The sequence below is a fragment of the Pyrgilauda ruficollis genome, unplaced genomic scaffold (genome assembly GCF_017590135.1).
Source record: "Pyrgilauda ruficollis isolate IOZ18807 unplaced genomic scaffold, ASM1759013v1 scaffold14, whole genome shotgun sequence".
NCBI classification, from domain to species: Eukaryota; Metazoa; Chordata; class Aves; order Passeriformes; family Passeridae; genus Pyrgilauda; species Pyrgilauda ruficollis.
The window spans coordinates 3,199,399-3,225,558 of NW_024512543.1; the positions used below are offsets into that span (position 1 = coordinate 3,199,399).

The 26,160-nt window shown below is 36.4% G+C and overlaps 1 protein-coding gene across 4 annotated transcripts in view; it reads left to right on the forward strand.

The window, feature by feature from the left end:
- Positions 1-26,160, forward strand: part of GPHN (gephyrin) — a 271,354-nt gene that overhangs the window by 166,552 nt on the left and 78,642 nt on the right. For 2 of the 4 annotated variants that reach the window (XM_041459853.1, XM_041459854.1), the window contains exons 5-9: positions 2,337-2,431; positions 4,542-4,608; positions 8,685-8,957; positions 10,222-10,329; positions 15,279-15,413. In XM_041459853.1, the coding sequence (XP_041315787.1) occupies positions 2,337-2,431; positions 4,542-4,608; positions 8,685-8,957; positions 10,222-10,329; positions 15,279-15,413 (678 nt within the window). The remainder of the gene's footprint in view (positions 1-2,336; positions 2,432-4,541; positions 4,609-8,684; positions 8,958-10,221; positions 10,330-15,278; positions 15,414-26,160) is intronic. The other 2 variants (XM_041459855.1, XM_041459856.1) reach the window with 1 other exon arrangement.

Below are 26,160 nucleotides of genomic sequence, written 5' to 3' on the forward strand. Positions count from 1 at the left end.
TCTGGTTACATTCATCCAGTCCAGTCAGCCTGCAAACATGAAAACATTTCCTTGTCTGTAGAGGTCCATCTGCAGTAATAAATATAAACATATATATTTTGAAACAACTATTTTTAGAAACTTGTGTTGAGAATTACACTGCTGCTTGGACTTCATGCCCTTTCAGATTTTGTTGCTTAGTCTATACATTTTTAATAATCACATTGCCTGCCAGCAGTGACATTTTGTGAAGGTCATTTTTCTTGTGAAGTTGGAGAATGGACTTGAATTTCATTGATGGACTCCCTGAGCTGCAGAATCGTTGTTCATGGACTGTCTTGCATCTTGTACTACCTTTGAAGCCTGCTTAGAATTTTAACTAATGATATCTTCAAAGTGTCACTGTGCTCAAGGGCAGAAAATAAATCTCAAAATGCACTTTATATTTAAAAACAGTTTTGAATAGCTTTGAAGCATGGTATTAACTGAAATGAAAAGGCATAGATGCAGACTTGTTGTGTATGCACATACAGAGAATTCCATGTTTCACTAACCTTTTCATGGTCAGCAAAGTGTCTCTTCACCATTACAATGCCTTTATCTTCTATATTATAAAAATCATCAGGTCTCTGGGTGTCTTAAGAATTTTTAATGTGATTGATGGTTTCATACCTCAGCAGGTATCTTAAGGTAATCTCTCTCCATGGTGGAGTTTTATTTTTGTCTACATCATTCCAAGCTCATTTCTTATTTTCCCTGTGTGAAACACAGTCACTGGGTTGTATTCATATAACTTTTCTGTTTCTGCATAGAGGATGGCAGATCCAAAAACCAACATGCTATGGTTGAAATCCAGGAGACTGTGGTGTCAGCTACTAAATTAAAGTTGCTTGGATTTTATAGACCAAAGTTCCAGCTTCCCCTAACTGAGCACATTATAAGTTTGCTTATTAACAAAGTACTCTGAGGTTTACCTGGTAGCACTGTCTGATGTCTTCTAATACTGATATTAATTTCTAATTAATATTCTGATATTCCTTTAAAAATATCAAAAGCATGTCTGAGAATATGGCCATTTGAATATCAGTACTCTTGATGGATATATTTTTTTCTGTTTTATTTATTGCTCCATGTAAGCACCCTTACATCTAAGCGTCCTTCTTTAAGGGATGCTGTTGAGATAATTCTGTCATTTTTCTTCTCTAGTACTTTAGTTTTCTATTTGTAAACTAAGAGCTTACAAAAGTACAAGTATGTGATTTATAATTGAATCTTTCCCAAAAAATAATTAGCCTGGTTTTTTTTCTATATCAAACTGTGAAGAAAATTCAGTTTATTCAGGGTGTCCTTAAACTTAAGATGTTCTTTTCTATTTCTGTTTTGATAGTTGTACCATCAAAGCATTGTAGTTTGGCTGTATATTATACCATGGAATTCACAGTTTTATGAGCATTGCTACTGATTTAGTTGTGCTGAATAAGTTAGAATCTTGTTTCAGAGCATGAAGCAATGTGATCCACTGAACAACAGCTACTGTGGGGGAAATGAAGAGAAGATAGGGCTGTAACCTGTCTTTAAGATGTTGTGTCCTAAGTAAATTTAGATGTTGGGAGACTGGACAGATTGTGCTTTTGAGAAAATTTGTGTTAAGAAGTAAGGACAGAAGGTTGTGCATGATTTTTCATCTGATTCCCTGTTTGGGAAAAGGATAAAAACCCAAGAATTTTCAGACTCTGCTTCCAGACTTCTCAGTGCCCACTGTGTATGGACTGCTTTTGAAAAAAAGCCACCAGCCTGTTTGGAACTGCTGTTCTGCTGACATGATCAAAAGGGAAGGCCTCAGCCTCTGGCCATTATCATTACCATTTTAATATTTTCCTGCCTGCCTGCTACATGGGCTTCCCTTTGCAAATTTTTTTTCTATCTTCTGCACAGACTGATTCATCCTTCTCATGTCTGGGAAAATCTCAACAGGAAAATGCACAAGATTGATGAGGAAGAGAAGGCAGTTACATTCTTTGCTTATTCTCAAGCCGTTTTTCCTTTCTGTTCGCTGCAGTTGTTATTTCTGTGGTGTTGGTTAACACTTTTTATATTTATAGGGTCCTGACTTTTCATAACTTTCTATAGGAATCTTCACAGTGCTGCTAACAGTCTTTCATCCAAGCTCCTTGTCTTTCCCTATTTTACACAACCAAAAGAAAACTCTATAGCGTGTTTCAGTTGAGAATTTAGCAGCAACTTTTCTTGGCAGAAAAAAGAATGAGGAGATATTCCTACTTAATTTTTAGCTGGTTTCATTTTTGTCTTATCCTTCCACTTGTTCACTCAGTTTGCTATTTAATCTTTGATTGCAGGCCACTAAAGAAGTAATAGAGCGAGAAGCCCCGGGGATGGCCCTGGCAATGCTGATGGGATCACTTAATGTTACACCTCTGGGCATGCTCTCTAGGTAAGACTACTTCCTTCAAAATATAGGGTGAACTCTTTCCCTAGAATTACTTATTGTTATCCAATGGCTGTGCACAAATCATTGAAGACTGCCATTGTTATCAAGACTAGAAGTCTTAACTTCAGTGAATGGGCCAAATTCATGGTAATTGCATTGTCTCATTAAATTCCCTTTGTTGTTCCTATTAGAGACTGTATCTTCCTGTATTTTCTGTGCCAGGTTATTTGTAATATTGATGCACACTCTTAAATAGCTGTCTTTTCATTTTAGAACTGTAGTATTTTGGTGGTGAGTGAAGAATTTTTCTGTATGTTGTTCATCAAGTATTAAAATGCTTTGCTTGACAAAAAAATCCCTTTGTTAAAGACAAATGTTTTTTGTACTACCCTAGATCTGGAGGAATACTGTTGATTTTTCTCTAAAAGTCTCTGGAACGCATGCACAGTCTGTGTGGTTTTCTTGAAAGCGCACACAATACTTTTGTCAGCCATGCAGTTCTTAAGCACTTTTACTTACTTTTGCATGATCTCTTGAGAATTTTTGGCAGCTCCATTTCTCTCTTGAGCCACTAAATCTGATTATTGGCAGCTGAAATTTGAGTTTAGTGCAGTTGGTTTAGTCCTTTTTTGATTATTGGTTGGTTGTACCGGACATTTAGCTTATAATGCTCAAAAAATATTTTAAGCACAGTAGAAGAGCCAAGAAGATGGCTACTAAATGAGCTGTCTGCCAAACACAATTCCACTATTCCATTTTTATCGCTCTGTGGACAGTTCTTGTTTCCTTTGTTTTAAGTCTGCCATGAACGGTAACCCACATATGGGATTTGCTGGATTGAGTTTGTGCTCTGTAAGCTTGACTACTGCAACAGGAGTAAATTAACACATTTCTTTAATTCAGGCTCATCTCTGCTGCAGTGGAGATTCCTCAGCTGGAATTCTTTCTAAACTGGGGGTACATATTGTGAAAGAAGGCAATATGAGAAAAGATAGGCTAGGAGTCATGCAATGCTCAAAGTGCCATTTGAAAACAACACTTCAGGCTGGCTTGAGTGTGATATCAAAAGTTCATTTAGTGGCACAAAGGTGACCTTCTCTGTGCTATTTACTTGTGAGCATTGTGCCAGCTGTCATGGAAATACTTGTTACCCTGCTGAAAAATGCCATGCGACCATGGCATAACTGGAAATTATTTTATTTTCTGTTCTATCTTGACTTATAGCTCAGGTTTTAATTCAATAAAGAGAATGTCATACAGTTTCTCTGAACTGTAACCTCCATATTTTCATGGCTTAGTTTTGTCCTTTTACATTTTTCTTATTCTTATATCCCTGCCCTTGGTATTTCACCTTGGCTTTTGTAAACAGTGGAAGCACTCTTTTCAACCTCAAGACAATATTCTGTAATTTAGTTTCCTTTTTTTTTAATATTTAGCTAAAATGTTGAATAGCCAAACTCTAGCCAATAGAAAACTTAGAGCTCTTGAGTGTTCAGCCTTACATCAACACCAAAGAAATTTCTAAAAGACAAAAAAATAAAAGCTCCATCTTTGACAGCTGGTCTTGCCTTTTCTTGAGGAAGAGGGGAAAACTATTAGGAAGAATTATATATGAATTGCATAAATACAATTTTCACTTGAGAGTAACTTCCTTCTCTGCTTTTCTTATGTTTAATCTTTAAATAGAAAGGACCTATTTGAATTAATGTAACAGGCACAACTTAGTATTTTTACCTGGCCAGGGACATAATGTTTGACACGGTCAATTACACTGCAAAGGAACCATGTGTATGACCAAATGGGGACTATATCAAATAATGTATTGGACACAAGTCAACAGTAGATTTAAGGGAGATACACAGATCTCAATAAAGATGGAAATCTAGCCAGTGTTTATACTATAAATTGATGTTAGACCCTATCAACCTTGTTTTATGCTTTTTCACCTCAGCTTCTCCCAGTTTCTTTCTTGAGAACATAATCAGCAAATATATTGGAAATTAAGTTTACAAAATCTGATAAATCATAGAGTTTATCTTAAATGCTTTCCTTTTGTTTTGATAGTGGAGATAGTTGCATGCAAGAATTTCAGTCTGTGTTTCTTTCATTTCAGGCCTGTGTGTGGAATCAGAGGGAAAACTCTCATTATTAATCTTCCAGGTAGCAAGAAAGGGTCACAGGTAAGAAATGTTCTTACTGATCTGCTAGGAAGGAACTATGATGAGCACTTCTCCTTGTTTGGAATGGTAGAATGTGCCCACTATAACAAATTTTACAAAAAGTGAATTGAAATGCATGTTCATGTAAAGTTACCACACCATCACTCTTAGCCCAGGACCATACAGCTCCAATCTGATTGAAGGTGCTGTGTGACCAGGACAGCATTACATGTAGTGCAAGAGAGCACTCACTTGAGCAAGCAGTGAAGAGTCTAATGATCTCTTACACTTTCCCTTTCTTCTCTAATTAGCTGTACCTTATCTGAGGGTTGCCTCCAGCTTCCAAGAAATCATTCTCTTTTATACATAAATAAGATGAATATATAGTATATGGTAGATCTTGCTGGAGCTTTTGCAGTTTTGATCAGCAAGAGGGAAGAAAGCGAAATAATTTTTTTGAGAGTTTGAGAATGTTTTTTAATCTTCTCTATATGTGTATATCAGACTTTTCACCCTTTGTAAATTTTGTTTTCTTCCTGCGTTTTGCTCTTTTTGGATGGAGAATTTAGAATTTTTTCATGCTATCTTTATTCATTTTCATTTAGTCTTTATTCATGTTGTCTGTCTGACTCTATAGCTGAGAGGAAGAGAAATAAACTCCAGCAGGTATTTGTGTGTGTGTGAGTGTGTTAGTAAGACTAGATCTTTCACTAATTTCTTCATAGTTGGCTGCTAGAAAAACAATCTTCTCTGCAGAGATACTCCTAAGCTGAAAAGTGATCTGTCCAACCTGATACAAAACTGCTGAGGAAGGTCCCCCATCAGTCACAGGAATCTATTTCTTCCAGGCTCAGACTATGTCTGGCCTTGTTAATAAATGTCTTTACCTCTGGCCTCTCAGAGCTGGTTCCTGGTGCACATCTGATGAACCTGGAGTGCCCAGGCACGGAGCAGACAGTACTGATGGGTGTAGCAGCACAGCCCTGAAGTCGCTGTTTCTCAGGCTTCTGTCTGGAGGTACAAAACCACATTTATGTGGGCTGTCACCTGAAAGTTGAAGAGGAGATGTTTTGAATACTATGGTCTTAAGCAGGCACCATAGGTTTTCAGATACACTGTCGATGTGTTTCTGTTCAAGGACTCAGTGTGAACCCTTCTATGATTCTACAATTCCTTACAACGTTTCTGGAAATCTAGTGAGACTGTAATTTAAAGGACATTTAAAAGCCTTCAAAACACACAAGAGGCATTGGAGGATGGTGAGGTGGGAGTATACCTTCCTGAAAGTCTTCCAGTTATACATGGGAAATCATATGTATGTACATGTATTTAACATAGCAATGGCTGCCCATTTTAAAGAAATGATGCACCAGTAAGAAGGTTATTTCACAAGTAAATACTTCTTTTGCTGAATTAGGAGAGAGATGAAATAGCCTGCAATCTAATAGTTTTTATTGTGTTCAGGAGCACACCTAATCCACAGAAGCAATTGTCATTTTCAGTCCTGAGGCAATCAGACTTTAGAGATAGGTAAATTGCAGAAAGTGAATGAGGAAAAGAAATGAAAAAGCATTAGTAAGTATTTTACCAGTAGTTTGATATAGGGTAAGTCCTGAAGAAGGTAATTCTGCTAGAAAAGAAAAAAGTCATATGATTGCATCATACAAGCAAGCTTCTAATAAACTGATTTTTATTTGTGCCTGTCCTGATGATACTCTGTCCTGTCATGATCTCTTTTAGTATGAGACATCTGTAAAGTCTCAGATTTTAGCAAAGACTTTTAAGATGAAGAGTGGAGAAAATTGGCCCATAAAAGGATGAATCTCAAGCACCAAAAAGGACAGATTGTCACCAAGAATTTCCCTCATTTTTCTCTTTTACCACTTGCTGATTTCCTTTCCATTGTATAAATATGATCATATGAGAAGCTTATATAAAGCTATGAAATTGCAGCAGTATACCTATTTCTTTAACAAAATATTAATGGAAAATGGCAGCAGTGTAAATGCTTCACCTCAAAAATGGACTGCATGCCAAACATGTTTTCACCAGAGAACATTTGGGTGGCATGTGCCATTGAATCTACATCTGCAGAAATCTTCCATTTTTGTGAGGTTTTTTTTATTAGTCTTGCAAAAGACAGTAAATATTATGGAAGCGGGCAAAGTGTGAAATGACCAGATGTTTATTAAGTCTTTGACATTTTATAATTGTAGTAACAATTGCCTAAAACAATGAGCTACATATGTAACATGAGATTTTGGAGGACTAACTGGGAGTCTGGGCATTAACACTCAAGCCAGCAAGGCTTTATGTGAGTGCTTTATGTGTAGTGGGTAACATGCTTCTCTGATTAGTCAATTATTACAGTTAGAGGTCAGTTCAGAGATTGTTCTCTTTCCTTACTTACTTGAGATCTGCTTCTTTGCTAAAGTAATGATAGTTGTATGCTTCATTATTTTAAACCATTTAAAATGTAATACTGTGAAGGCACAATAACTCTCCTGTTTCCAGTTACATTATAAGTCATAATCTTTATTATCTTTACAAATATGTTTTAATATACATTAATTATATAAAGTATTTGCACTCATCTGGTTTACTGCAGCTGTTTGCACTGCCAACTTGAATGTTTAAAGAATTTAGATATCTATGAGGTAGTCTGACTTATCATTCATTACTCTTAAAGAAGCAACTGAAAGATGTGCTCTTATTTAGAAGCTTTGAAGAAATACAATGCTTGTGAGTCATGTTTTACTAACAAAGTGAGATATATAAACTCCAGTAATTTCTGATGGATTCTTTGCTTATTATTTTGCTTATGTAGTTGTTTGTCTATTGAAAATATTTATTTCATTATCTATTTATGAATTATTAATTTTCTGATTAATCTGAAATATCGCAATACATTTTTAAAAATCTTCCTATGCTTCAAACAAACTGAAGGGCTGGAGTACTGCCAGCTTTCTCTGTCAACCTGTGTGTTCCTGACTGCATTGCCATGGCAATTATTTCTTGTGACCCTGCCATCATTTTCCAATATTTAAATGTTTATATGCAGTCTCCTCAAATGACATAAGAAAACTTTCTTGCGGTGCATGGCAGAAGAATGAGAGACAACAGTCACAAATTGAATGAGGTAGCTTCTAGATGAAAAAGAAAAGACGTGGAAAACCAAAACAACACTGAAAAAAACCCCAAACGCTTTGAGGGTAGTTAAGCATTAAAGCATGTTGTCAGCAAGGGTTGTGGAGTCTCTGTAGTTGGATTGTTTTTCAAGACTTTACTGAATAAGCCTTAAGAAGCCTGAGTTTCATACAGACCCTGGTCAGAGCAGGCAGCTGCAGCACATTACGTCCTGAGCTTCTGCTTTCATTTGATGAAGCACCAGCATATTTTAGCAGCACAGGTAGCTGTACATGGTAGTTATATGGGTGCCCATTATGGAGCTAGAGCAATTGCACAGCATCTGCAGTTTTGCTTTCTCTCGCCATATTAAATAAACTTTCTAATTGTTTGTAAGATTATAGAACAAGGAGAGGTTTGAAAATTAGCTTGTTTATGGATTTATTTTTTTAGTTACATGGCATTACAATGACATCAGTGTAGTTTGTCATTCTTCCAGTATGTAGAATAAGTCCATGAATAAAAAGGATATAATTATATAAAAGTATAATTATGAAAACCCTTATGAATTGTTCTCTAATTGTGAGAGAGCATAATAGGAAGGATTTGAAGCTAATATCCCTGCAGGGATATAGTTAATGGTTTTCTTCTGAATTTTTGTAGCATTCTGCCAGTTGTTGTGAACTGTTTTCTGTATTACGTATTCACAGAAATGTACCTCTTGTTTTCAGCTCATTGCAATTGTTGTGCAATTTACTGTATTTGCATGAAAAAAGGCAAAAATTTATAGAATGGTCAACAGATCTGTTTCAGAGTTCGTTTATCTTTTAAGAGCAGTTGCATAGGACATGGTAGGTTTTATTTATGGTCAGGTGAAAAGATTCATTTAAATCCCAAATATATTGAAAGAGTGAACTCATTTGCAAGTGCAGGTAACTTTTCATAGTGGTTTCTCTTCTCATTCTGCATAGGAATGCTTTCAGTTTATACTGCCAGCCCTACCTCACGCCATTGATCTCTTGCGGGATGCCATTGTAAAAGTAAAGGAGGTACACGATGAGCTCGAAGATCTACCTTCACCACCACCTCCTCTTTCTCCTCCTCCAACCACCAGCCCTCACAAACAGACAGAAGACAAAGGAGTGCAGTGTGAGGAAGAGGAGGAAGAGAAGAAGGACAGTGGAGTTGCCTCAACAGAGGACAGTTCTTCTTCACATATAACAGCAGCAGCCATTGCAGCTAAGGTGAGTCTGGCTTCTATCCTTAAGAGACCCTTCAGTTTCTGTCTCAGGCACTTTCCACCAATGTTCATTTGCATGTTATGACTCTACATTGATGTCTTCGTGTCAGATTTATTTCAGGTACATTTTGTAGAAGTAGAGCTTCCTAAAAATATATGAATTCTCTTTTGGTAGGTGATTTCAAATTCCAGTGGGAGAAATATCATTTATTATCTTGGTGGTAACATATGTTTTATGATACCATTCTGATGTGACAGACTGGTTTTAGTGGCTTTTTATAATTCAAAGTATTCACACGCCTGAACATGCAAAGTCCAGTAGGCGGCATGTTAAGGAATCACAACAAAACCTTGCAAGCTGTAATATCTGATTTGAAATTAAAATTTTAGTTTCTGAAAACTGGTAAAAGTATGACAGACAGGTAACAATTTAAGTAGTAAACTATCCTGATTACTGTATTCCAATGTGCATGCCTGCATAAAAGATGTGAAATTCTGTCAACAAACTAAATATCATAAAGTCTTCATAGCCTTGCTTTAACCAGTAATCATAGATCAGCACTACTCAAACTAAAATAATAAATTGGAGATTGCAAATGAAGAAAAAGAGGTAACACTTGTAAATAATTTGAATTCAACTTTTAAATATCTTCCCAAGAATTTTTGTACTATTTCAAGAGATGTATAAATATTGACCTCATTTTTATGTGTTCAGTTTTTGAATGGAAAGATAATGTATCACTGTGTGTTTGGAAACAGTTTTTTCCAGACTTCTTTATTCTATATCTAGTCCACAAGTTGTGCTTTTAATTCCTATTATGAGAATTGAAAGTCTAAGTAATTCAAAATTACATTAAACAATTGCTAAACCAAAGCAGCAATATTCTAACTCCAGAAATGTGAATTCAGATCTGAGACATCTTGACATTTCTAAGACATCTGCAGCTGGAGATCATCTCCCAATATACAGAAAATCCTGATTACATATGTCTTTACAGGGATGAATTAAGGTAATTATCATTTGCAAGTATCAGTCTTTATTAATGCAGATATTAAATTGTTTAATTTCTTTTGGTGCAGGCAAAGATAAATAATATATGCCATTTTTAAAGGCAGGAAATAACCTGAGTTTTCAACTGGCTGTGTTCATATGAGCTTGGCATTTTGGTGTCATAGTTGTTTTCACCTCATTCATTTTTGGTCATGTGCTTGTACAGTTTCATGTTTTTCTGTCACTGTATTCATGGCTGTTATGTGTTGTGCATTAGAAGCATCCATCCTCTACCAGTCCAGCTGTTATCATGGCTAAAGGTCAACAGCCCATCCTTGGTCTCATCAGTTATTGCCATCACACAGCAGGCAGTGCAGGAGAACTGGTAAGAGACACTTCCAAGAGGCTTTTGCACTAACACTAACTAAAAATGCTCTGCCTGCCTCCTAGTCTGTGTATGCACAGTGTTACTTATTTCTTCTAACAAAGACACATCGGTGCTATCTTTGAGAGCCCATGTTACAGAAAACATCTGTTTAAGGTAAAGGGCGAAACAAGGTAAAGGTCATGTGTGTTATCGCTTTGAATCATTTATCTGCTGAGATGTAATAATTGCTATAAAGCCTATGTTTCTCATTAGTCACTGGTTTTATCATCTAATGTACTCAATAATTGAATATAATTAAAATAATCTCCTAACATTACTGCTTTAGAGCTATGAAATCATAACTTTTTCCTCTTTGTCTTGTTTTGCTGCTTTTCGCTGTTTTTTTGTCAGCATAATACAGCATTTGTACTGGGTGTTCACAGTTTGCTTTCATCACTTGCAGTTTCTGCCTCATTTTTGTTTCCTGTGTAGAGGTAGAATTTCCCAAAAACAGAAGACTTCAGGAGTCAGGAAGCAGTGGGCTTATTTTAAATTACTGGGTTTTGGTGAATAGTAGAAAACTATTTCAATGAGTGGTAAAAAATGACCTGTTCCCTTAGGCAAATAGTAATTTAAGCCATCAATCAAACAGCCTAACACCTCTGTATTTAAAACATGATTCTGTGTCTCTTGAAAAGTCACTTAGGACATGTGAAGACTTTAAAATTCACACCTGATGATAATGCTGTATAGTATATATACATACTTACATACATTTATTGCAGTGGGTTTTTTTGGGGTTTTTTTTTGAGTTGAGTCACTAAACTAGAATTTTCAAGATATTCTTCAGTATCAGTAGAACACTTAATTCAGCCTCTATGAAGAACACTGTTAAACTGTCATATATGTTTCTGTGTTCTTTTGCAGATTACTCTTGAGCTATTGTTTTATGCGTTCTATAATCCAAATCAGATCTTCAGACTCAGAGCAGAAAGTGGTTAGTTTTTTGGCAGGTTATTGGGTTTTTTTCTGTATGTTTTTAAGACTTTTTTTTTCCTCTTGTATAACAGTCATAGTAATTGCCATTTACAGAGTGTTTTCTTACCTCACCATCATTGTCAATCTTTGTTTCAGTTCTGAGCAAAAGAGAATAAAAAACTCATATCTTTTCCTTTTTCTTATCAATGATCTTGTCAAAGTTCTCTAATGTGAAAACACAAATATTTAAACCAAAATAAAAGTACGCCAGAGAAAGGCCAGGTCAGATAAAAATTGTAGAATCCATGACTGATGGATATGGTGAATATCTTTCTCTGTCACTTCATCCATTACTTTCTTTGTCGGTATGTTACAACAGGTTTTCCACTCCAGCTAGTGCAAACAGAAACTATTTTCACTAAGAACTAAGAATTTCATTGTGCCCCATTTAAAGTTTTGATATTTTTGCTCTGTATTCAATTAGTTTGAAATTGAAAACTTAATAAAAATATTAGGGAGACAGATCATAAATGCTCAGTGTGACTTACTGAAAGTTAAAAGAACAAGCTATCCAAAATGCAGTAACATTCCTGCCCTTCTTTATTGAAGGTTCCTGTGCACCAGGACGCACAGAAATTTCTTATGGATTTATTAAACTCTTTAACAGAGTTAACAAGAAGTTGACTTGATTAGAGGCTTATATTGCCTAAATTTAGTTTTTTTAATATTACAATTCAAAACACTCTAAATATAGGTGAGAAAAATGAGAACTTCCCTATGTCACATTATATTTTTATGTGTTTTTGTTAATGGAATAGACATACTAGTTGATTCACAAAATTCAGCAGGTTGTAGTCGTTCAAAGAGAATAATGAGTGCTTATTTATATAGCACATTCCACTTTTATTTTAGAAAAAGAGCAAAATTTGTAACTGTGACCTAACTATATTCTCTCAGTGAGAAATTTTCCTCTACAGTCTAGATAGGTTTATATATTAATTATTTTCTGGTAATTACATTTTATGTAGTGATTTGGAAATAATTCTTATTGAAATTAAGTGCCTGTGACCATCTTTTCCCTTTATCTTCAGCTTCCTTTTCTGATTAATATCATGGCTGAAATTTTACTTAAATTTTAATTTTCTCACAGGCAAAAATTAGTACTACACATACAATTCAGGGGAAACTGGAATTGTCTCAGTGACTTTATTGCAGAGAGAGGTTTTTATTGCAAAAAGGTGATATCAGATAAAATTGTAGAAGGTAATGATTGATCAGTATGGTGGGGAAATAAAAATGTTTCTTGCCTGAAGGGTATGAGGCAGTATGAAATATCTGGTACTCTAGAGTACCCAGAGTAAACCGTGAGAGAACTGAATCATGGTGTCATTTCCAAAAGCAATATTGTTATACATGTTGTGGAGTCTAGGAGTACATAAAAGGAGTAATGGACCCGTGCACAATCATATCAAGATGCATGCAGCTTTTTATCACAGGAGAGTAGACAAAAGGTATCTTATTTGAAACCTTAAAACTGTTCTTTCTTTGACTTTGTCTTCTTTTATTTTATGCTCTTCTGAAAGTGTACTTTTTGCTGTATTTTCTTTAGGCAGGGACATTAAAAAGAAGCATTGAAACATGTAGGGAGTATCTATGCCAATATAAATCTTGGGGATTGTCAGCCTGTTTTGAGCTTTGATGAATTTAAGATGGGATTTCAGGAGAAAAAGTGAACAGAAGGGAAATCATGCTTCTGACTACAAACCATTTGAGAATTTGGAATATCATTGATTCACTTTCCTCTAAGATACATCTCTGAAATGTGATTTGCAAATCAGAATACTCCATGTAGAGGCCAGTTAGGCACTGTTTCTGAAGAGGAAGATATCCCCAGCGTAACTGTCCATAGTGAAAAGAAACTCTGCTGACTTCAGAATTTACATGGAAATTTTAGCATGAAGTGCTTAGCCTTGAAAGATCCTCTGAGGAGAGCAGACAGTAACTGTGTGGCATAAAACAGTCTAGGAACACGGTAGAGCAGAAAGGAGGCAGTTGGTGGCACTCTGAGAATAAAATCTGTTTTCACACAACTTAAAACAAGTTATAAACAAAAGAAACTCTTAACATGAGGAGGAGGGTATATGATGAAATAAGATCCCCTAGGTGTAACCCAGTATTTCTGAGTCAAGGTTGCTAAGTTAGACATAGTCATTATTTATAGAGGGGAACCAAGGAAGTAGGAAATGACATGTATTTCATGACACAAGTATTAGGATTGGTCACTTTAACTTCACTAAGACAAGCAACAAAGCTCTCTTAATGTTCTTAATAATGTAACAGCTATGTTACATGGAGATGTAACCTATCTAAAAGCTAGGATTCAAGCTTGTTCCTGGAAGCCATACTTCCCAGTGGCTTCTATCTGCCCTGAAGCCTTAATAGGCAAGAATGCTCAAAATGCCTAGATACAGATTGGGTAACAGCATCTCCATTTATTAAAAAAATCCTGTCTGGAAATTCCCAACATTCATGATTTGACTTGTCACTGGATCTTCCTTTCTTGCTTCCTTTCATTGTCTGCTACTGCCACTTTCCCCAGACTTGGGGGTTCTTCTGATGCTCCTCTTAGAACTTCAATATCAGGCTGAATTAAGAAATTCTTAATGAGGAGAAAGATCTTAAAATATGTATGTGTATGTATATTCCTTCCAAGATCTGAATGTCTATATTTTCTGGTTAGCTGTGATAGAATTTTCCCTGGATTTTCCCTCAGTGAAGCCATGCTAGCTGCTTCAAATCACCTCCCTGTCCTCCATGTGCCTTAACAGGGCTTGTAGGAGGATCTTTTCTGTGATCTTCCCAGGCACAGAGCTGAGGCTGACAGGTCGGTAGTTCCCAGTTCCTCCTTTCTACCCTCTTCTAAGATGGATGTAATGTTCCCTGCTCCCACTGACCTGGGACTTCATCTCACTGACATGATTTTTCTAATGCCATGGACAGTGGTTTAGCAACTACATTAGTCTATTCCCTCAGGTCTCTGGGATGCATCTCATCAGGTCCCAGAGACTTGTAGATGTTCAGGTTCCTCAGGTGGTCATGAACCTGATCATCCTTAGAGTGGGGCTTAATCATTCCTCTGGCTCAAGGTCCATCCATTCAAGAAGTATGGCAGGAGAGGCTGCCAGTGAAGACTGAGGCAAAAAGTTGTTAATTTCCCCAGCCTTTTCCTCATCCATTGTTACCAGTTTGCCAGTTGTTTGTCAGGAGGGATATGCTTCCCTAACTGGTACTCTGATATATTATGTGGGAAATAAAAAAAGACTGAATTTTTGTTTTTCCCCTCATAATGTATTTTAAACCAAGTGTTGGCTTTGGATGGTGGTTTCTAATGCTTTTGCCTTCACTCGTTCCAGAGAGGCCTGTAGCTTTTGCAGCACAAGCTTTACATTGAGAATTTTTATAGCTGAAATAAAGTCTTCATGGAATAAAGAGTATTTACTCACTGCATGACATTTCTTGTGAGAAGTTTTCTCATTGCATGACATTTCTTTAGAGGGATTCAGTAAAGTTCTAGCAAATGGTTTTCTTTTTAGAATATTGCCCCCTAGTTAGTGAATGGAAAATCTGCCTCCCTTAGTGCCATGGTAGAAATCATTGTTGGTCGTTGTTGAGTTTGAAACAAAGGTGTAAGGTTTAAGAGGAAACCATTATTTTCTTATTCTTTCCTGTTATGGTATGTTTGATTCATAGTTTTTTCAGAACAACTAGTATGTTCTGTGCTACTTCAGTTAGAATGTGACCTTATATATTTGTTAGGCATTTGTTACTGAAATTAGGAGAGTATGCCATTAACCACTGCCAAGCACTGGAGTATAAGGAGGTGTGCAAAGTGAGGAGTGGGGTATTCCTGTGTATTTGAGGTAAGGTTTTGAGTAAGTTTCACATACAGTATATTTTTTGCTATTAATTCCATCTCTCTTCTCTTTAAGATTCCAGATTCCATCATCTCTCGTGGTGTTCAGGTCCTCCCACGTGATACAGCCTCCCTCAGTACTACTCCTTCAGAATCTCCTCGTGCCCAAGCCACCTCTCGCCTCTCCACTGCATCCTGTCCAACACCAAAAGTAAGTACATTCATGCCTTGCAAGCTCCATGCTCAGCCCTGTAATCTATCAGATTAATGTCTTGCCTCTGCTGAACAAGGTTGGTTCGCATGCCAGGGTTGTGTCATTCTACATAATGGATAAATGCAGGGCAGTGTAGCTCGTTCCACGTGTACTGGTGCACAGTTGAACCTGTGGGGCCACCAACACCTTATGGTTACTGAAGTTTCATGTTATCTCTTGCAATACCCATCATGAATATGAAATGTTAGTACCACAAATGTATTTAGTGTCCTTCAGTATCCCCAGGAACATAGATAATCCCGCCACTGAGTAACAACATTAAGCAAACAGTATTTTGTCAAAAAAATGTATGTGCAAATTTCTAGCCTGGGCTGGGGCAGATCTGTGCCCCACTTTATTATTGTTTAGTTTAATACTTTCAAACCAACTGGCTTTGCTCAAACTTAGATATTTGCTGCCTGACATTTGGAAAAAAAAACAGCCAAAATTTAATAGAAAGAAAGTTTTAATGCCAACCTTGTGGGATTATTATTCAGTTCTTAGTGATTAGACTATACTATTTAATCATTGAGGTGAACTCTATATGTTTACTTTTTATCAGGCTTTAAGTAGCATACGTCAAAAACTAAGCAAATTGACCAGTGGCAAGGCCTGTAATGTTTACCTTCAGCAGAATTCCTTTCAGCAGAAGAAAATTGTCTAAATTTGCTTTGTGCGTTCATATCACAGAGATCTTTCTGTGGCACCAGATGCTGACATAATAATAAACCAGTAGCAGATGGCAAATAATAACATTCTTCCTTATCTAACTCATGATCCTTGAAGATTATTCTGCTTGCTGAAATGATTGCCAGCATCTGTTAGTTCTTCTCTCCTACTGTCTCATTCTTTCCTGTCAGCAAACAAGATTTATGGGCAACCTCCCACAGAAATATTTTGGTTTAACCTATGGGATTGTTTTATGCTTACCTTCCCTGTAATAGCATCAAAATTATTCTGATGGACAGCAAACTTGAGCTTCATTGCATAGTCTACTATTCTTGAGATTGTTCAGCGAATTCTGTCTGAAGCATCTCCTTCACTTTTTTCCTAAAAAATTGTATCTTGTCTGATGGCTTAAAGATAAAAATGTGGAACTTTTTACATTACAGTGCTCAGAGCAGAAGAGCAAGCAAAACAGAGAAACTGCACTGAGCCTTATGCCTGATGATAAAATTGTCCAAAGAAAACCAAAGGTGACCAGTAACAGGCATAAGTCAGAGACAGCTCTGCTGAAAATAGCTCTAGATGATACCTGTATGTTTTCAGGAAGTTGGTCACAATGGGAAGGAGTAAAGCCTGTCTGTCATGAAGCAGAATGCAGTCTTCTAGACTGTCTTGAGAGATTTGGAGATTATAGAAGGAATGTACTAGAAGTTTGAAACAGATTGAAAATCTGAAATTGTGTTTGGGCAATTAGTGGAGTCGAGCTCATTTCACAATTAGATCATGCTTTGGTATTTCATGTTGAGATTTGCTTTTCATGTATGACTGCAAAATCAGGTTCTGTTCAAAATGAGTGAGACCACACCACTTTTATAACAGGAATTGCCATGCAACAGCTAGCTAGATTAGATTTTCTGTGATGTATTTGATGGTAGTTTGTTACAAGCTGATATAGAGGGAAAAAAAAAAAAAAAAACTATAAAACCATACTGGAAAATAAACTTGACAGGTGATGGCATCTGTTCCTATTTCTTAGAGGCTGAATTTTGTACATAAGCTTCTTTACCACTTAGACCGTTCTTGGTTCATTTTATGTATTACTTTCAAAAAACCAAAGAAATTACCCATTGTATTTTTGTTCAGTCATTTACAGTATCAAGTTTTCAAACATCATCTGAATTTATCAAGAAATGTGGTTTGTTCAAATTCTTCAAGATTATCAGTGTGTGTAAATGTCTTCAGTTGTTCGGTTTTTCCTTCTGCATCCTGGCTTTCTAATAATGCAGTATGAAATAAATTTATACTGGCCTCTTCCCACACAGTAATGAGAATAAAAGTAAATAGAATTCAGCATCCAGGGGATGTTCCAAGGTTGTTTATTTTCCTTCTTTAATCTGCAAGTGTGTATCTTTTCAACATGCTCATTTGCTGGTTTAGGAACTCATTTCAGGGCTCCAAAACATGCATAAATGGCATGGAACAAAGAGGAAGTGTCAGAGGAAAAAAATTGTTTATTTGATTACGCTTATTTTTGGAGTGGTGGTCTAGCCACAGAGCAAGTGGCACTATATTTCTTTGTCAACTGAATATTCCAGTTTATTTTGTTGTACCGTTTTCTTGTTGCATTTTTTTTTGTCCTAAGTGTACATGAACCCTTGCATCTCTCTTACTGAATTTGCTGAATAACACAAAGCTCTGTGTGTCTCAGGGGAAAAAAAAAAAAATCAAGCTTCTGCAATGACGGGAGCACCTCTGTTAAATGAATGTAAGTAGCAGGTTACTAATGCATGAGGATATTGGAGAAAAGGTATGGGAGAACACGTTACTAATGCTCCTGATTGATCTGTTAGAAGATTTTACCTTTTCATAATCATATTTTGGAAGACATAATGTTGTTTATGTACACAACCAGATCATGTAGACAAAATACAACAATTAATTGCAAATTTGCTTTACTGTTTACAACTTGCCATCCACGTTTTCTGAAAATCTCTGTTTTTAACAAAGTACTAAATGATAAATATTGAGTTGGAACCTGGATATTTCAATCAGTTTTCATAAATGTAATTTCCTGGTAAAAAAAGTAATTCTATTTCTTGGTAGGTTGGAACCTTTTAAGACGAATTGCTATTGGGATTACTCTATGTCAGTGATTAGGTAGATAGCCAAGATGAAGCAAACCAGCTTTTGCTAGCTTTTAATGAATCTCTGTAGAACACCTTTCTTGTTCTCTATAATTGTTTGAGTGTCAAACAAAATCGACCACTGCACAAAGAGTATTTAAACCATATTTGTAGTAGATGGATTCACATATAGAGGCAAGCAAGTTTTACTCAGAGGAAAACTGCACTAACAGTCCTCCCTTTTCAGTCACTCAACCATAAAGTTTATAGTGGTTGTGACATATTTTTATCTTGTTCAATATAGTTTTGATTGTTTAAAAGTTTCATGGCTTTCTTAACATGATTAGATGAATTTGCTGAATACTCGCAGAAGCTTAGGATGACGCAGTGTGGCTTACAAGTTTTTCTCGTCATTCCATTGCTGAGATTCTAAGATCTCACTATGTTTTTGTCTGTGTTTGTGGTTGGCATCTTCATGAAGTAAAATGCAATGTTCTTTTCAGACACAAAAGCAGTAGGGGTACCTAGGGTAAATACTTCTACAAATATTGAGAATTTTTTATATTTGCATTAATGTTGATTCTTGAGGGTTTTTTAAGCTAACAGTGTAAAATTTCTGATCTAAAGCTTCAGATAACTTAATAGACTATATCCAGAGCAAATGACTGAGGCATTGTTTCAAACTTTGAATTTTGTTCTACTCTTCGGGGGTTCATATGAATATAAAAGAAAATTGCAGTTTTCAAGTTGAAGTCTTCACTTCTCCCATGCATAAATGATGTAATCAGTACTTAATTTTTGGGAATGTTGTGTGTCAAAGTCAAAGGAGGCAGATTTAGAAGACCAAGGACAGGTTTTTAATTATTGCCAGGAGTTCATTTCAGTGACAAGAGATGTTCAGAGTATTTCACTTTGCAAGATCATCAGTTCAGTTCTTTCATTTCAATGTGCAAAGTTTCTTCCAGTGTTATCTTTGATCATAAAGGATCCTAAAGAACTTGTTATAGTACTTTTAAGATGAGAGTGTGGGTTTTTTTCCATCTTGCTGCTTCATTCCTTTCACTCCTTAGATTTTGCTTCAACGCTCTACTTCCTTGTTTTCTGTCCCTTCCCTGCTATTCATTGTTTAGTTACTGAACCAGACAAAACCCTCAGTAGTAAGTTAGATCCTTACCTATTTGTAGTGCAATAGATAACTTTTGATTCCTGTGTAATGAAAGTCTCTAGGCTCTATCTTACAGCTAAAATGAGCAAGCAAGGCTACTTTTCAGAATTTTTTCAAGTCTAGCAAAACAGTCATCTCACCTATCCACTGCTCCATCCATTAACACCTTCTTTGTAACACTACATTCAATTCTGCTAGTTGGTCACTTTGTTACTTCCTGTCTCCTATGAAGAAGTATTGTCTTTATCATTCACAAGTAGATATTCACCTAAAGACCTAATACTCCCAATGTAGAAAGAACGACACGTGTAGTTTATGTAAATGTTCCAGTTGCAGAGAATTTCTGAAATGAAATAGCCTAGAAAAATACTTTTAACTTTTTTTGAAAAAAAAAAAAAAAAAAAAAAAAAAAAATTAAGGAAATTTTTTTTTTGGCCAAAAAAAAAAAAAAAAAAAAGCTGATGGAAGTTATTTCTGTGACCAAAAAAAACCCTGATTATTTCAGTTTCTCATGCTTACTGCTAACAAAAAATGATCTGTCATGATCCACCACTTTAATGTGAAATGTGTACGTTGACATCCATGCAATCAAATGAGTTACAAATACTAAATCTAATCAATATTTGTGTTTTCAGTCTAGTACTTTTTCAATATAGAATTGCTATGTGAAGTAAACACATTAGCAGATGGGAGCAGGTGGAGTTGGAAAGATGTTTTTGTCAATTTTTAGTGTTACAAATTTTTAGTAGATATATTCAATATTTATCAGCAAAAGAAAAATCAGGTTCCTTACCAGAAATTCTTCACTAATAAGAGGATGTTGAAGGTGTGTTTTAGTAAGCTAGTATTTGTAGCCACAAATTTAGTATTTGTATCCACAGTGTAGATATTTTGTGTTCATTTGAGTGCATAATATTTTTTTCTTTGTGAATCTTACTGTTTCTTCTTAAGGTGGTCACCAAAGTGAAATATGGCAAGTATGTGAATGTATTTTAAAGTTTGAATGCATACACTAAATTTTCAAGTTAATTTTGTTTCATTTTTATTTATGATGTTTGCATAGCTGAAGTTTATTCTGCCTATAAATTTGCTTGAGTAGGTAGCAAGTGCTTGGGCATGGCTGTTTAGCTTTGATTAGATTGAAGAGCATGGAAATGTGCAAAGAATGTTTAAAATTGTTAGGATGATCTACATAGGTGAGATCACACTCCAAGCACTGTAAGAGTTTCTTGCTTTTTCTTTCAAAAATACACATAAATGTAGTTAGATACTTGTTCCTCCTAAAACTTCCAATGTCTTCATGATTATTTCTCAGTTTAACTTCCTCTTAGTTTTTTTCTTCAATGTACATTCCAGGATTGCAGAAAATTATGTTTTGTAAAAAGAGGTGCTACTAGAATGTGTGTTTGAGTAGAAAGTGGCCATAGTTGCCTTAAGATGAATCCTGGTTCCCAATGCTCATCAATCTACTGTATCCTCCTGGGTTCTTCTCAATACAATGCAGCAGTGGTTTTCAGATCAATTACTTATTAAGATACCAGAATATTTTCATATATTCATTACCTTTTCCCCTCATTGTTTAAAACGTATTGTCTTGGCAAAACATGTGGATAATGCAGTCCTAGCAAGTCTTATTTTTAGTTTATGTTTTGGTTACAAACCCTGGTAGTTAACAACATGCTGCAGCTTCAAGAGTGAGACATTTTAACTGAGGAAGAAGCAGCTTGGTTGCTTGGGATATTAAAAATCCCTCAAATACGTCATAATTACTAAAATCCTTTTAAAAATGGAAGATACACTTTGTAGGAAGGTCAGAAACTTCAGGGATAGTCTTTTGGGTATTTTTTTGTTAGTGCCAAAATAGACCCATCAACAAGTTAACTCTGGAGAGGACGGACTGGGGTAAATATAAGTGCAGGCTGAACACTGAATTTCAGTAGAATTACTTATTTATCTTAGCTTTCTTTATTGAATATGTGTGCTTCAAGTAGTGCTTCATTTATTCATACCTGAAGATGGTATTAAATAGTATAGCAGCACCAAAATATAGTTCTCTTCCGTTAGTCATGCTGAAGAACTGTTTATTTTAGAGTAATTGGGAATTAGCTTCAGATGCAGAATATCCAGAACAATTCTTGCAGTCACAGAATCAGCTACTTTCCAGACCTGTTATAGATTGAATCATACAAAGAAGCTCTAATGTGCAAAATTTCTCTACATTTGTATTAATTACTTAGTTGATATTTATTGAGCTACCGAACTTCATTCTTTTCCTGAGTCCAGTGACAAATTTCAAACAGGTCAGAAAAGGTTATTCAGTAACATTTTCTAGAAATAACTTTTCTTTTCAAGTTGTAGCTATTCTGTATGTGTATTCCTTCAGAAGAGAACAATCTTTCAGTACATACATCCTGGCTCACACATGCATTGCATAAGTTCTAGTCTCTGTATGCTAACACTGCATCAGATTGTCAGTTCCTCCTTGAAATTTTTTTTTTTTCAATTAACTTTGGGAGCAAGAGTTTTCATTTCTTACTATGCTGTCTTCCAAGGCCAAGTGTTATTTTCAAGTCCTGGTAACTTCAATTTGTCATTTCTTTAAGATAGGGAGAAGATGTGCATCCTTCTCACATTAGAAGCCTTACTGACGTTTTTTCAGTTCCTGTCCAAAATCTCTGGTTTGAATTCTGATGTAGCACAAGATGAGGATTTTAGGGTTTGTTTGATGCTTTGGGTTTCTTTCACCAACAGCTATGTAGTTACATCTGACTTTCATCCAGTGTCTTCAGTTAGAAATTACTGTGAATGCACCTCTACAGAACTGTTTGCAGGCTACATTTTCAATATATCTAGTTCTGTTTTTGTCACTGATGCTTGTTGAGTTTGTTGGCACCTGATGATCATTTTTATGTCTTGCTGAAGATGGCATCAGAGAAATATTGGCATCCCTTTTCCATTCCATCTCTTTTCTTTGGGGTTGTTAATTCCTATTACATATTTCAATTGACTAAATCTTGTTTCTTCATGAAAAATGGTTTCATGAGTAAAACTGTCATCCTATAGGCTGAATTTTCATATAGTCTTATGGGTGTAAGAATTCTATTTTCTTTTGTTCCTCTTCTTTAGTGTCTTAGTCCATTCATACATTAACCTGATTTAATCAACAGCTCAGCTATGGGCTTCTGTTTCTTCACTGACTCTTGACGTAATAAATAATCCACATCATTTATTGCTGTGTTCTTTTCTGATGAAATAATCAGCAGTTTTAAAAATGCAGGGATAAAGCAATCTTCTTGTTGGTTTTTTCTTATTAGACTAAACTTAGACTAAATTTAGCAAAGTTTTGTGCCAGATGTTATAGGAGAGATAGCTGATGCTATTTTAGAACAAAAAGGGTTTAATTCACCCTTTCATATCCATGTATTCAAAGGCACAAAGATACATGCATCAGTAGTCTGTCCAGAATCCGTATGTGTGTACCCAGGTGGTCTGGTCAGGATAGCTTGAAATGATGGAGAGGATGTGGAGCACCAGCTATGACCTTCTCCATAACTTCTCTAGCATCCTTCTTATTCCAGTATCTTTAGGTCAGTGTTGGATGCATCTTTTATACTCTTTAGAACCTGACAGTAAAGGGAATATTTGTCTCTCCATCTGGTTTCACCCCTTGAATATGTTAGATTTTCTTGCTGTACTGTGTTCTCCTTATGTAAATGTGCTCTTTATCATTCTGATTTCATCTCAACAGCTCAACTCTGTTTTGGTCTGTAAATCATTTTAGGTTGTCTGATTTTACTGCTTGGGTATCCCCAGAAGCTGCATCAAGTGCTGTGAACTAAATGAACTACCAATCTGCATGCCATCAACATTTTTATGTTCCCTCTGCTATGCTTTCTGGTGCTTCCCCATCCATACATGTCCTTCCTTTTCTCTGCCACCCTTAATATGTCTGTTAGACATTCAAGGAAGATTCTTATGCTGATCTGTATTGCCTTGCTATTGAAGTAAGCATGTCACAGTTTGATATTGTATCATCCTTCTGCAGTTTTGCAGCATCATCATCATTATCTGCATTTCATGCACATGTGTGCTGGTTTTGGCTGGTTTGAGCTGGTTTGAGGCTACACAGCACTACAGTAAGCAGCAAAAGCAAAAATCAGCCACCAAGGAGCACTAAACATACACAGTCAGGCAAGTGAGCCCCATGACAGTCACAGGAGCCTGCTGATTATTAGTTGATCAGAAATAACAGCCATAAATTCAATCTTGCACATTTCAATCAAATCTGTCATTATCTCAAACTCTTTGAGCCCCATGTATGGTGCCAAAAGACTCTTGCAGTTTAACCCCAGCTGGCAACCAAGCCCCCTGCAGCTGTTCATTCTCTCCTCAGAGAATGGGGAGAGAATCAGAAGAGTAAATGCAAGAAAACTTGTGGGTTGAGATAATGACAGTTTAATAAGGAAAGCAAAAGCACACATGAGCAAAGCAACACAAGGAATTACTTCACTGCTGGCCATGGCAGGCATGAGATCATCAGCCATCTCCAGGAGAGCAAGGCCCATCACTTGTAACAGTTGTTTGGGAAGACAAACACCATCATTCCAAATGTCTCCACCTTCCTTCTTTCCTCAGCCTTACATGCTGAGCATGACCCTTGGGGTGGGGGGGAGGAATATCCCTCTGGTTGGGATCAGCTGTTCCAGCTGTGTCCCACCCCCAGTTTTGGTGCGCCCCTAGCCCATTTGCTGGTGGGTGAGGAACAGAAAAGCCTTTGATGATGTTGCCAGAACTGCATAGCAGTAGAAAAACCATCTCTGTGTTGTTGACAATGTTTTCAGCACAAACCCAAAGCATAGAGCTGTGCCAGCTATTGTGAAGAAAATTGTCTGTACCCCAGCCAAAGCCAGCACAACAGGCAACTGAAGGTAGTCTAGCAGCAGGCAGTTATGTGTTCCCAGGAGCCAAAATTGATATTTAGGCTAATAAAGCTCTTTCAAGGCATGCATGTTTCAATGATTTATGTATCATCTACAGTAAAAGTTTGGTGGTTTCATCGCAGAAGTAACATCTATCTGATGCAAGATGTGAGAGAGAAGCAAGAATCTGAAGCACAGATACTGCTTTTCTTGTGTTGTAAATATGCAATTCACTTCAAGTGGTAGGCTCTTTAGCAAGTGTACTAATAATTTCTGAAGTCCATTTTCACCTTTGGAAAGGGTTTTAGGAAATAGAGGAGTAGAAAGTAAATGGCATCTACTGGTTCTATGATCTTAACTCCTATTTTGAGCAATATCTAATATTATTTAACATTATAATATTAGATTATAGTATGTGATACCATCAAAGATCAGCAAACTAAGTTTTTCCCTTCTGCACAGCTGTCTCAAGCCTTGTTTTATAATCTCACTATCTCATTGGTCAGTCTGCACTCAGTTGTCTTTTTGCCTTTTAACTTAAATAGGCCAATCCTTTCTTGTATTCTTTCCTCAGCTAGACAAAAGGGATGCATAAAAATTTCCAGATTTTATTTTCATTAACTAAGTCAAGCTCCCTCATTTTTGTCCTTTAAAACAAACTCATTCCTAAGTCTTCCATGCTGAAATTAATTGCCCCTAATTTGCTCACCAATTTAGTTTCATTTTTAAATGTATATTATTTCTTTATAAGGGGCATTTATGAATAGGGTAGAATTTGGAATAGGCCAGTGTTGGAAACAGGGCCTCCCACTTGATTACCTTACAGTAGATTTGTGGAAATCGTTCTGGAGGAAACAGTAACAGGTTTAGCAGGATTTCAAACCAGCTGCTGGCTTTTTTTTCAAATTTGCACCATCACCCATTGCAGTTTATTTCTTAAGACTGCTTTTTTTCTTTTATATGTGGTTTTAAAAAATGCGAGGAGCACTTTCGAGTGAGGAGTTCTTACGTGTTTGCATGGCAGTCCTTTGCAACACGGTGTTTGCTTTGTGAAGTTTGCAGACAGCCTCATTGGACAATGGTTTCACTCAACAGCACTGTTAGTGTGGACAAAGATTGACCTTGGCCATTTACCAGGTTATTGTTAGTACTTGGCCACTTAAAGGTCATCTTGTTTGAAGCTTCTGCAAAGTGAATTGCGCACCAGATCTTTCCACTTGAACTTAATCTTCTGATGTTGTCATCTCACTGCTTTAATTGTTTCCTGTGGCTTTAGTGGATACACCCTTTTCCAATATCCTTACCAACCCTTCCGCTTCTCTTTGATTATTGAACTCCTCAGGATGTATAAATGTGAGGAAACACATGTGACAAGATGTGTTTACACAGATTTTCCAAACACAGCCCTGTCTAGTCAAAAGGATAAAATACAGGCTGTTACAGATATTTGAAAAGTAAACCTTAAAGGTCCTTGTCCTCTTCCCTTTGAAGTCCCACTGCCCCATCTGTTTTCAGAAAGGTGGCATCTCCCTGGTTGCACTGAGCCCCAGGGCAAACATCTCTCCCTTAATTTTGGTGCTAGAAGTGGTCAAAGAGAGCAGATTTTGCTTTATAACCCTGAAGAGAGCTGCTTTATCACCTACCTGTCCCATCATCAGGTCACTTCTAAGTGACTTAGCGGTGCAACAGTTTTCTCCATGACCATGAGAGTATCTTTGATAGGAGCTGGCTTATTGTCTAAAAGTGTTTAAAGGACAGTGTCCACCACTGTATGTGCTATAACCCTGTACCTGCTGCAGCTTTTAAAACTTAAGTTCAGCTCAGGACAGCAA